Source organism: Procambarus clarkii, chromosome 27 (genome assembly GCF_040958095.1).
Source record: "Procambarus clarkii isolate CNS0578487 chromosome 27, FALCON_Pclarkii_2.0, whole genome shotgun sequence".
Taxonomy (NCBI): domain Eukaryota; kingdom Metazoa; phylum Arthropoda; class Malacostraca; order Decapoda; family Cambaridae; genus Procambarus; species Procambarus clarkii.
Genome location: NC_091176.1, coordinates 1003543 through 1016303, shown reverse-complemented (window position 1 = coordinate 1016303; position 12761 = coordinate 1003543). Strand labels below are relative to the sequence as shown.

Below are 12761 nucleotides of genomic sequence, written 5' to 3'. Positions count from 1 at the left end.
ACTGTACCTGCCAAATTTAATTGTGTTTTTTTCCTGCAGATGGTAGTTCAGGGCCACAGTTAGAAGTAACGTGACGTATGGACTATCACTGTCCCCAATTATCCCTCGCTGGAACTCGGCACACAAGTGCATTGTGATGTGTGCTTCGTGCAAAACATTTTACATCATGACTGTAAAATGTTAATTAAAAGACTGGTGCAGAAGCAGTAAAAGACTAATAATAAAAAATATATTGGACCACTAGTCAATTTTATATATATAACAGTACCAATATATGTTTTGTTTAGAACCCAGTTAACCTTAATCTTTTATCCAGGATGTTTATACTGTATTCATATAAATGTTTATTCCATGGTTCAGCTGTGTACTGTACATACCATAGGAAATATATAAATGTGAATGTCAAGTGCCCAGGCATAACAGAGTTGTTAGTTGTCTTTATGTATTCTATTAAAGATCCCCTTAAAAGTGGAATGAAAGTCTAGATTACCAACGTATAATGATGAGCAAGTTAGTTAATGATTAATGCATTTTAAATGGTTTAACAATGATTCATAGGTAAGGAAATGACAATGTACCTAGTAATAAAATACAAAAATGAACAAGAAATATTTTGAAGGAAATATGTAAAAGTACAAATTAATTAGTTGTTGTAAATCTTAAATTTCAGTAACAGTGAATTTAAAGTAATAAAATGTAGGTAGCATGTTACTTAGAATCTCAAACAATATTCAAAGTTTTGTGCACATAATAATTTGTAATAAAGCAAGATTAAATTTTAAAGGAAAAGTGTAAATTCAATCAGATAATTTTATTTTATTTGTGGAAATTCCTTTGTGTAAACCAATCAAATTCACGAAGTGAGGTGTGCATGTAGGACACTTGTAAGTTCCAGAAATTTTGATTTAGAAACTTATTATAACAAACACAGCAAGTGTATTAACTTGTTCATTTTTTTTTTACCAAAGTTTGGGGAGGGCTCTTTCTCAGGTTGAAAAGAAACCGAAATGAGAATAATGGATCTCGTGGACAAATTGACTTTCCCAACACTTAAGCTCTGGCATTTCAGGTTAAGGTGTAGAAAGGTTAGCATGCCAGTCAATGTGACACTTGCAGCATGTTCCGTTTTCAGTGTTAGGAAAGTGCTCATATGGTTCATGAGGGCTAATCTGGACACTTTTGAGACATGCTTCAGAAATGCAAGGTTTCAAGAATTCCAGTGCTATATGCACTGTTGTACAAGCCATGCAAACTGTATCGTAAGCCTAGTACAAGACAGATTCACTAGAACCAAAGAGACAATAGTCACCTCATTAAACATTTTCTAGTCCTTGTGTGTGTTTTTGAAACTCGGATACATTTCATGTGGATCAGGGCTCAAGATAACTAGATGTATATAGTGTTGGAAAATGAAGACTGAATTATCCAATAGGTGATCTCTACAGATTCCATTACCATAAAGAAGAAAATTTTTTCCTTGCTTTTCTGTAGGATCTACTTCCTGTTCTATATGTATTAAAAAATCTACCTACAAGTACAGTGTACTAACATTGATTTTTCATTGCATATAGAACATAAGATTATTTCTATATGAATATATTGAGAAGTGCATAGTAAACTGCCAAGTACTTGTAGATGATAAAGTTTTCTCTAAATTTATATAAGATTGTAATATTGAATAATGGAAAGGAATATATATTAGCTGAATATATTCAAATTGTTCTTCATGTATAATATTCAAATATCCTTGTAAAATTCTAACAACCTGAGCAAACAAGCAAACAAACCATTAGGCCTGTCAAATCTGACAGATTTTGGTGTGCTCAGTGTATAAAAACTAGCATATTCTATCCTCATGCCCTGAGGAAATGACCATACAGTATTCAGTTTCTCTGATAATGTTTCAAAATTCACCTCCATCAATGCAATGCTCATTAGCTACTCCCAGTAAATATATTATTTAAATAAAAAGGGTGAAGTTTAAAGTTTTATGAATGTCACTGCTAAGGTGCATAATATAACTAAATTTTGGCCTACTAATATACTATGGGTAGATTGCAGGCATATTTCCTCAATACTGTTTTTGCAACAGAAACTACTGCATCTTTGATCCACAACCTAACCTAAGTGCCTTTACATGCAGTTCAAGCATTTATAACATTAAGCGTTCTAGTTCTAAGTTTTAAGGTGAATTAGCTCATAAGTTCTGATATGTATGTATAAAGTGTGAGGAACTTTTGTCTCAATATACCATACCATATATGAATGAAGTTAGTGATTCCTGGCTCAAATATTTAGAAAATCTCAATACATGTAATCAAATTTACCATCAAATATTGATGGGAAATTAGATATGTAACATTGTAGATAACTAAATAAATTTTCTGTGGTAATATTTAAGTCAGAGTGTAGTTTACAGATATTGTATAGTTTTATAAAGTAAACCACAAGTCGGCAAGTATTACCATAACCAGGAAACATTCATGTACAGTTCTTCCCGCCTTGTCTGTATAAAGGATGATGAATATTGAAATGTCTTTGACTTGAATGACAGGTAATGAGATGAGCAATTTGAATCCTCTCCAAATTTTTAATTTGGGCTCTTCCCTCCTGTACTAGTTAAGGTAGTTATCAGGAGAAAGCACTAACCCAGTGTGACTATAGTCATACTGACTTAGTGACACTTGAATGGGATGAAAGAATGAGGCCCAACCTTTTGAACCATCAGGGATCAAGCACAGACCGGGTATGATACAAGGCCTTCACTTGACTGACCAGTCAAAGTGGACAGACCCCTCTCTTGCACAAGAGAAAGTGAGCTAATGTACTACTGTATTTTAGCCTCAAATTGCTTCTCTCATCACATATGCTGTTAGTATTTCCGAAGAGGTGCTATATGATCTATATTTTTTATTGTTCTTGTTGCATGAACTAGTGTAAATTTAATATATTTTGTACTTGTTGTACATTTCTCATATAATTTATTATAAGTTATATATTAAATAAAAGGAATTAAATATTGGCGAGTTTCATTGTGAATGTTCCAAAGACTAATATTTGTAGGCGATATGTAAATTATACAGCATATTTCAGAGTATATAGACATATGAAAAACAAAAATGAGGGTATGGTAGGTAAAATGGGAGTATTGAGTGGAAGAAGTGTGACAGTTAAATAAAATAATATAAGGAAGAATTGTTACCAACCTAGTATCCTACTACCACCCCTGACAGAAGTAAAACTTTGTTATAAAAAGAGACAGTGTGCTCTAGAGTACAAAGCTGTGGAAATTAGTTTAGGAATGTGGGATGGATATATACCAATGAGGATAAGAGATGACCATATACCAATGACCATAAGAGATGTGGCATATGTAAAATAGGCGAGGACATAAAATGCCAAAGTGTGTGAGTAAGTACAGTAATTATCAAAAGAAGGCACCAAGTCGGAAAGGCTATGTAGCACCATTAAATGTGCGGAATAATCATAGGGTGCTAAATATCGCTAAGGATGCCAATATGAGAACAGAAACACATAAGGCAAATGATATCAAAGGTATCCGATTCACCAAGAATTCTATCGAGGGACAAGTGACAGCGAGGGAGGGTCCGTCTAATTACCACAAGCTACCACAAGCTACACAAGCTTCAGAAAGCTTCCTGGCAATACGTTAGTAATGAATAAATATGATATGTTAAGTTAGGCTGATCTAACCTAACCTAACCTAACCTATCCTAACCTATCCTAACCTAACTTAACTAAACCAAACCTAACCTAACCTAACCGACACTTGGATCGTCGACTTGATTTGGCGTCACCAGCTTTTTTTTTTCGTCTAATTTCTTTATAAAAAGATACTTTTCAGATTAAAATTATGTTTTTTCGTGTTGTACATTCAGCACCAACATTATAATGAGTAAATATATCATATTTATTCATTACTAACGTATTGCCAGGAAGCTTTCTGAAGCTTGTGTAGCTTGTGGTAATTAGACGGACCGGCGAGGGACGGTCGGGAAGCAAGACACACGCACGTCATGGAAGTTAGGACATTCAACAAGAATATGCACGACTGTAAGAGGGACAATAAAGAGCAGGGCAGCACTCCATTAAGTGCCCCGTGAGTTAAACGTGTATGGCCAATACGTGACCTTGCCAGAGCCATTTCCCATCTCCGGTTACGGTGGTAGGAGGAAGGCCATGGGGACACTACTCTTAAGGAAGCAATCGTCAATTAATTCAAGAAAATCTTCTGTTTCATTATTTCTTGTTCGGTTAAGCCAGTTTATTCCACTAAAATTAAAGTCACTCACGACAAATACTGTTTGACTTATATGCTCTAGATATTTCATCCCACAGATGCTTTGCTTCCATTTTGTCTAAGTTTGGTAGCCTGTATATAATTCCTATAATGATATTTTTACCTTTTCGTTTAATTCTATCCAAATAGTTTGTGTGTGTGGCTCAGTTTTGATTCCCTCTTTTAGACTACATTTCAAATTTTCCCTAACATATATGGCTACTTCCCCTCCTCATCTAATATATCTGTATGAAAGTTTAAATCCATTTATTTGATATTCAGCTTATAGTTCTCTGTTTTCTACATTCATCCATGTTTCAATAAGTGCAATAATATCTATTGTTTCTGTGCAGACAAGAGCATTTAAATCGTTTATTTTGTTTCTTAGACTCCCACTGTTCGTGTTATATACCTTAAGGTTATTGTTATTTTGAGGCCCTTCTCCTTCCCTGTTCATTTTCTAATTTTTTCTTCCCCCACCAACACATACTTTCATTGCCTCCATTCTCCATACCAATTCCCATACTACTATCTACTAACAGTTTAAACCCAAACAAACCCCTTCAACCACAGGTTCCGAGTTGGCAACAGCAACAAACCCCAGCCTTAGATAAATGCACCCCATCCCGAGCATAAATGTCCTTTCTTCCATAGAAATGTTCCCAGTTACAAATGAATGATATTGCATTTGATTTACAATATTTGCGCAGTCGGCAATTGACACTAAGTGCTCTCGACAACTATTCATTTCCAACTACAGTACCTTTATTGGAAGAATGCCACATATGATCAGGATTCCTTCCTTGCTCCTAACTAATTCTATGGCTGTCTTAAACCTCTGTATCAATGCCTCACTCCTAACTCGTCCTTCATCATTTCTACTGCCATTGATACAAATAATGGGTTTGTTCCCATTTTCAGCCATAATACTGTAGAGGGAACCACATTCAAAGTGCCCGCCAAAGGAGACATTTTACAGTATAGGCAGGGCTGTGCCCTGATTGGTGGACGGCGACGGCGCACAGCCTACCCGCGCAGGTGCGGAGGGCCAGATTTGAACTGCATGTGACCCAGCGCGGACGACGCCTGCCCGGCACCACTGGCACTTAGGATATGTGCCCATAGGACCCCCAAAGAGGCATTGACTCCCTCTGTCCTACCCTTCCTGAGGAGCCTAGACTTGCTCCACCTGCCCTACCAGCCCTACCTCTCCCTACGACGACAGTTCCAGGTGAAATATTACTGTACTATTGTTGTAACACGTGGGTCACCTCTACACTGGCGCAGTGAGTAAACGTTCCCACGCGGTGATCATGAGGACCTCGCCAAGATATCTGCATCATCGTTCTGCCGACTTCAGTCAAGACGTCTTAGAGAGTGTTCAACGTTTCCAGTCTCGAATTACTGGTTTTGGTTGCACCATAGATGTTCTTCGGTTTGTTGTTCAATAGCGGTGCCCAAGATATTTCAACCCCTGTTTTTTTGTGCATATGTTTTATTCCACATCTCGTGCAATCCCCCAAGATTCTCCATAAGTTCCAGTTATTAGTGTTTTATACGGATTATTTCCCATAAGTTCCAGTTATCAGTGTTTTATACGGATTATTTCCCCGGATTTGTTGCATTTTATTGTCTTGTCCCCCAAGCACCGATTCCCACGGTCCCCAAGTTCTTTGAAGAAGGGGAGACGAGTACCACCATTCACACGGAATACGGGCCACCGTTCATGAGCATACCCGACCTGTATTGTTTACGAATCCGCTCGCGGAGGATTTCAGACTGTCGTTCCCGAGCGCATCCGTCTCCAGTGTGTTTACTACAGCGACGCCGGTCCCAGCTCTGCAGGGTGCTTGCTACAGGTCTGTTACTTTCTCATTTCTACTGTTAGCTAGACGTAACCTGTTCTAGGCTTTCTACAGAAGTAACGGCTCAAGGGGAACAGATACATTAAGTAAGCCTGTGAGTTTGTGTTCATACCAGATTTATTTTTGATTGTTGCCGCCGAAGGCGGCTAGTTTATTGTGCACCCCATACTCATCCTGTGAGCGGTAGCGCAAAAGCATTACAGAGGGCACAAAAGGTCTTTATCAGACCTCATCTTAGATTATTACATAAACAATTTCTTCAATCCTTCACACCTTATAGATACAATGTCAGCTAGTTACAGAGAAAGTGCTATTACAAGAGCTACATATATACAGTAAGTCATCATACATTAATGGTAGGTCTTGTCGTTAATACATAATAGTTTGGCCAATGGGGATATTACAGAGTCATAGGGAAGCTTCTGTTTATTATTAGTCCTCACAATACACTACTTGTTTCTGAATCTCATATGTCGTTCATCTACTGGAAGCAAAATGTGGGTACAGTGCAAGGATTTCAGGTAATTTATCCATGGTAATAAGATAGGTTGCCATATCATACAGAGTGAGCTTAGATTTATCTCTAAAAGGCTCAATTTTACAACAATCCAAGATATAGTGTTCGAGTGTGTGTCCCTGCCTATGTCCACACACTTTACTTCATCTAGATCCCTATACAAGCCGAACTGCCAGAGATACTTGTAGCCAAGTCTTATACGAGCTGTGACAACATCTGTTAGTCTACTGACTTTGTTACTTGCCCCATACACATGTTTTACTTCACACATTTCATTGTGATGAACAATGGACCTACTAGTTCCAGTTTGCACTGTTCTACTTTCTTCAAATCCATCTAGGAGTTCTCGTCTAATGACACTTTTAAGGGACCTATTTGATAACTCAAGATTCCATTCAATACTGTCTTTATTTACTGCAGCCTTAGCAAGGGCGTCAACTTTGTCATGTTCCTGCATGCCAATGTGAGAAGGAATCCACAACATTTTTATATTTACCCTCTTGCTAAGTATTCTTACATATCTACGTCTAGCTTCCAAGACAAGCACGTTATTACTTGATTGCAAACTGTTTATTGCTCGTAGTGAGGATAGGGAGTCAGAAATAATTAAGCTGTCTACTTCAGTGTTGTCAATAATTTCGAGTGCTACCAGTATCGCTACCAACTCGGCTTGCATTGTGGACGCCCAGTTACTAATTCGGATATTTCTTTGAATTGTGCTGCAATAACAGCACTTCCTGCCCTCCCTGTAGCTGTATTGAGTGATCCGTCAGTGTATATGGTCTGTGCAATGTTGTTTTCAGCTTGTATATTGTGAATGTGTTCTATGGTGCTTAATTTAGCAGCAAGCTGAGCATGAGGGTTGCTTGTGATTAGTTTCTTGGTGGGGTATGCAGGGGTCAGGATGTCAAAAGGTACTATCTGCCAGGGTGGAAGGAAGTGCTGTACTCTTTCATCTGTATATACATCGTGCAGTCCCATCATTTTAATATGAGTGGCAGTTCTTTGAATCCATTTAGACTCGCTAGTTCCATTTCGTATGTGTTCTAACAGTGCAACTGACACAATGTTGTTTTTGTTATCACGCAGCAGCTTTAGTCCCATCATGAGATTAATTTCAAATATTCTATCTCGAATGCTAAGTATATTTAATTCTTTCCGTATGTTGAGAACTTTGGTAGTTATAGGACAGCCAAGTATAATTCTGAGTGCTTCATTTTGCATTTTTTCCAGTCTATCAATACTTTTGCCATTCTGCAGGACCAAAGCTGGTGCATGATAGTCTATCAGAGACCTTATATACGCTAAATACATCATTCTTGCTATTCTGATATTAACACCATATTTCGGGCTGTACCCCACTACAGTTCTGAGAGCCTTGAGTCTGTCTCTACATTGTTGATGTAACTTATTGACTGCAGTTGAGGTACAAGGGACAGAGACTCCAAGGTATTTGAAAGAAGAGACATAGTCTATTGGTATGTTGTCTATCTTAAGTTTTCGTGGTCCACTTTTGCGGTTGCCAATTTGTCTGTTAAATACCTTAGTTTTAGCAGCGTTGATTACAAGACCAAGGCTCTCACAAGCTGTATGTATACAATTTAAGACTGTTTGCATTTCGCGGTGGGTTTTAGTATGCACAAGGATGTCATCTGCATAGCTGATAGTGATGTTTGCCGGACTAGTTGGGATTGATTTTAGTAAAGCATTAATTAGAACATTAAACAAGGTAGGACTAAGTACTCCTCCTTGTGGGGTGCCTAGTTGCATTACTTTAGTTTCACTCTTGTAGCCTTGGAACAGTGCAGAGGACTTCCGGTTGGTAAGATAGCCTCGTATCCATTGTAATAAATGTCCCCCTATATCCATTCTCGCTAATTCATACATAATCACTTCCCTATTAGCAATATCAAAGGCATTTTTTAAATCAAGAAATGTTGTGTACTTGTGCCTTTTATCTCCATGAACAGTAAGAAAGGTTGTGATACAGTTGTGTACACTTTTACCATGTGTGAAACCATTGATATCAGGTGACATGTGCTCTTTAACTCTATACAATAATCTATTAAGCACCATTCTCTCAAAGGTTTTGCACATGCAACTGGTCAGTGAGATGGGGCGGAAAGCATCAGGTTGGCCAGGCTTTGGTACAGGTACCGTAAGACTGGTGGTCCATGATACAGGCAACTGCCCAGTGACAATAGCCAGATTTAAGGTGGATGGTGATCCGCCCTGCACACAGTTCCCCACGTTCACCTGAAAAAAGTGTTTTTGAGAACCCTCAGCCCAGTGCTTATGAAAATCAGGCACATTGCTTGTCAAAGTTCCTCAAAGTGCCTGCCATATCAGATTTTCCAGTTTTGCAAGTGCAGTAAGTGCCCAGTTTTTGTCTAAGCCTCAAGTGATTTAGGTACCAATTAAGTGTGCAGTGTTTTATGTTGCTTGAAATCCACCTGGCCCTATCATTTACATTATTGACTGTGCAGTGCTTATTTTTCCTTGTGGAACATTTATCTCTATCTCTGAACATTGGAACCTTAAGTGTGGCCATTGGTGTCTGTGTTTTTTTGTTGTTGTTTGTTTTTTTGTTTGGTGTGATATACATGTGAGGTGCCTAGCCCCAGATCTAAGGCTTATTACCAGGCGTGGCACGATATATTTGAGCTTTAACTTTCGACACCAGCACAATGGCTCTAATCAAGATAAACTCTGCTTCGGCTGCTGAGCTGCAGCTGCTACCGGGTGTAGGAGATACATTGGCCGCTCGCATTATCAAGTTTCGGCATCGCCACATGATCATGGAGGACAACATTTATGATATCAACCGCCTTCGGGCCACACCCGAGTTGATGGCTGCTATATCGTTTGAGGTGGACCCGTCCCAACAGGGCCCCGGGCCCTCAGGTCAGGGGGCAGGAAGTTGTTCATCGTCCTCGTCCAGCGAAAAGGGTACCCGCCGTTCCTCTAGGGGTGCCGCCAGCGGCAGACAACGTGGACGCCGACCTCAGTCACCAGCTTACTCCAGGGCTAGTGGCCGGCAAGGTACTCGGCAGGGGAGCCCCTCCCACCATCGATCGGCTCGATCAAGGAGACGGACAGCTCGACACTCGTCACACAGCTCTCGGACTTCCGATTCGGATGCCTCTCTATCCCGCAGCAGGCGGACAGGTTATCGCCAACAGAAAGAGACCTTCCGCACACCACCTCGGGCGTTGGACTATGACGGGAAGTCAGATTGGGCCACCTTCTACCGCCGTTTCACGTCTTATGCCTCGGAAAAGGACTGGAGCGGGCCTACGTTATTGACACAGTTAGGGTGGTGCCTCAAGGGTAAGGCAAGTGATTTTTACAATCACTTACTGGACAGAGAACCGTCGATCGATTATAATCGCATGATGCATAAGATGATCAAGCGATTTGGCGATAGGGAAGTTCTGGATGTAGCCATGATGAAGTTTAACCAGGCCCAGCAGGAACCAGAAGAGGATATCGCTGATTGGGCAGATAGGGCCCATCACTTGGCTCATCGGGCCTACAAACATGTGCCATGATGGGAAGTGGAACAAATTGCAGTAATGAGATTTGGCCAGGGATTACAGGACAAGACTCTGGTGGAATACATTGCCAATGCAAGGAATTCGTCAATGGAGGAGGCTATTGACCGGGCCCAAGCCTTCCAGCACAATGCCGTAGCAATCAATCCATGGCTCCGCAGGTTCAAGCAGGCACGACTCCCATCGCCGCGGGTCCCAGGGGCCAGCAGTAAGAGTGAATGCAGTGGGCAGGTACTCCCGGTATGAGCAACCACCCAGGAGTAAGGACGCTTCTCGGCGCTCGACACCGGGCGCCTCGCCGGCTACCAGTCCTGCAGGCCGTGGAACCGGTACTCACCACCCGTCAAGTGCAGGCTCGTGTTATTCATCTTCCATGGACACGGAGGCGAAACTGGACGTCTTGGTAGCAGGTTTCTCAGAACTCAGCGGGAGATTGGATCAGGTGTGTGAGGGTTTGAGGCATCTCACGATGGCCATCATATCGCCGCATAATCGTCGTTCCCCATCTCCCAGGCGACCGCTGCAGTGTTTCAGATGTAGGAAAGAGGGTCACGTGGCTCGGGATTGTCTGGAACCGGGAAGTGATGGGGAGGAAAGCCGCTGGCTCAGGGACTCCCTGGGCAACAAGCTGCGCGTTTCATTTGAGGACGAGAAAGAGTCTTTAAACGCGGCCGGGTCGGTCCAGTCGGCCTAACTCCGACCCAATGTACAACAGGCCTAGAAAGGGAGAACACGATAGTGGCGGGCCAAGGGACGTCGGACACGGAAGAGCAGGATGGGGGAAGAGATCATATAACCATCAGACAGCTCAGATCCGGCTCTATGTTTTGGATCCCAGTCCAGATCGGGGACGTGGAGGTCAAGGCGATTGTGGATACAGCGGCCGAGGTCACCATTATCTCCCAGGAGATCCATCAACGGTTGAACCCACCACCCCAGGTGATACAACACATAACCTTAAGCACGGCGGGGAAATGAATGCACTTTACGGGAACACTGGTGCGCCCCATCCCCTTGCTGGTTGCGGGACGGGAATACACTGTGGGAGTGTATGTGGCGCCTATTGCAGACGATATGTTGCTAGGGCTCGATTTCATGAAAAGATACGGTGTTAGTATAGCCCTGGACAAGTCCCAAATGATATTACAGGGACAGGTGATTCCTATGAAGCTAGAGACGAAAGAGGAGCCTAACCTTAATCTAGCTCCGTGCATCGCTAAGGTAGCAGTGTTCCAATACACTGTTATCCCACCACATTCAGTGGCCAGGGTCAAATGTGAAATGGACAAAAGTATGCCCCAGTGTATAGTGGAGCCCCTGGAGGATGGGCAGGTGCCAGTGGTTCGCACACTCCATCAGGAGGGAGGAATCCTGAAGGTATGTGTACTCAAGGTAACAGGACAGAATATTACATTAAAGAGGCGGATGCATGTGGCCAATGCAGAGGCAGTATGGGAAATTCTACCGGGGCCGGGTCCAGCGGTAGCAGCAAGGGTAGTGGGGAGGGTACCAAGTGAAACTCAAGTCAAATTACCTCCCCATATGATGACCATGGTACAGGACGTCGAGGAAACGCAGACAGCAGAGCAGGCAAGCCAACTGACCCACCTGTTATGGAACTTCCAGGACATCTTTGCCACAAGTGAATTTGACTTGGGATCATTCAAGGAGGTATCTCACCGCATCGACACGGGTAATGCAAGACCTGTGAAGCAAAAAATACGACGAACACCCGCATGTTTCGCACAGGAGGAGAAAGGACACCTTTAGCGCATGCTCGACGCGGGCATCATCCAACCGTCAGTATCTGAGTGGGCATCGGCACCAGATATGGTAAGGAAAAGGGATGCGTCAGTTCGGTGGTGTGTAGACTATCGAGGGTTGAACTCTCGCACCATAAAGGACGTGTACCCACTCCCTCTAGTCGATGAGTGCCTGGACACCTTGGCGGGAAACGAATGGTTTAGCAAGCTAGATGCCAACTCGGCATATTATCAGATCAACATAGCAGAAGAAGATCTGAAGAAGACGGCATTCATAACAAAGTACGGACTGTGTGAATTTAAGAAAATGGCCTTTGGTCTCTGTAATGCTCCAGCTACCTACGCCAGGGTTATGAACTTGGTGTTGCGGGAGCTAAATTGGGAAACTGTGCTAGCATTCTTGGATGACATCCTGGTGCTGGGCGATTCATTCCAAAGCCACCTCTCCAACCTAGCACAGGTATTTGAGAGATTCAGAACCTATGGTTTACGCCTGAAACCACAAAAATGCGCCCTCTTTAAGAAGCGGGTTGAGTTCTTAGGCAGGATGGTTAGCAGGGCGGGACTAGAACTGGGAAAAGAGACGATAGACACAGTGGTGAAATGGCAGAAGCCTAGGTCATCCAAAGACGTGGAAAGATTTCTGGGACTGGCCAACTACCATCGGACCTTCATAAAGGGATTTGCAGAGTTAGCCGTACCCCTATACGCACTGACCGGCGGAAACAGATTCGAATGGGGAGACAAGCATCAGGCCTTTGC

At 42.1% G+C, this 12761-nt stretch overlaps 2 protein-coding genes across 2 annotated transcripts in view; both read left to right on the top strand.

The window, feature by feature from the left end:
- LOC123762710 (E3 ubiquitin-protein ligase ZNRF3) overlaps window positions 1-3019 on the top strand; it is a 386641-nt gene extending 383622 nt beyond the window's left edge. Inside the window, exon 7 of the mRNA XM_045749417.2 lies at window positions 40-3019. Coding sequence (XP_045605373.2) covers window positions 40-74 — 35 coding nt within the window. The 3' untranslated portion in view covers window positions 75-3019. The remainder of the gene's footprint in view (window positions 1-39) is intronic.
- Window positions 3020-11310: 8291 nt separating this feature from the next.
- On the top strand, window positions 11311-12006 carry LOC138369074 (uncharacterized). The gene has a single exon (XM_069332005.1). The coding sequence runs from the start codon at window positions 11311-11313 to the stop codon at window positions 12004-12006; it is 696 nt and encodes a 231-aa protein (XP_069188106.1).
- The last annotated feature ends 755 nt before the right edge of the window (window positions 12007-12761 follow it).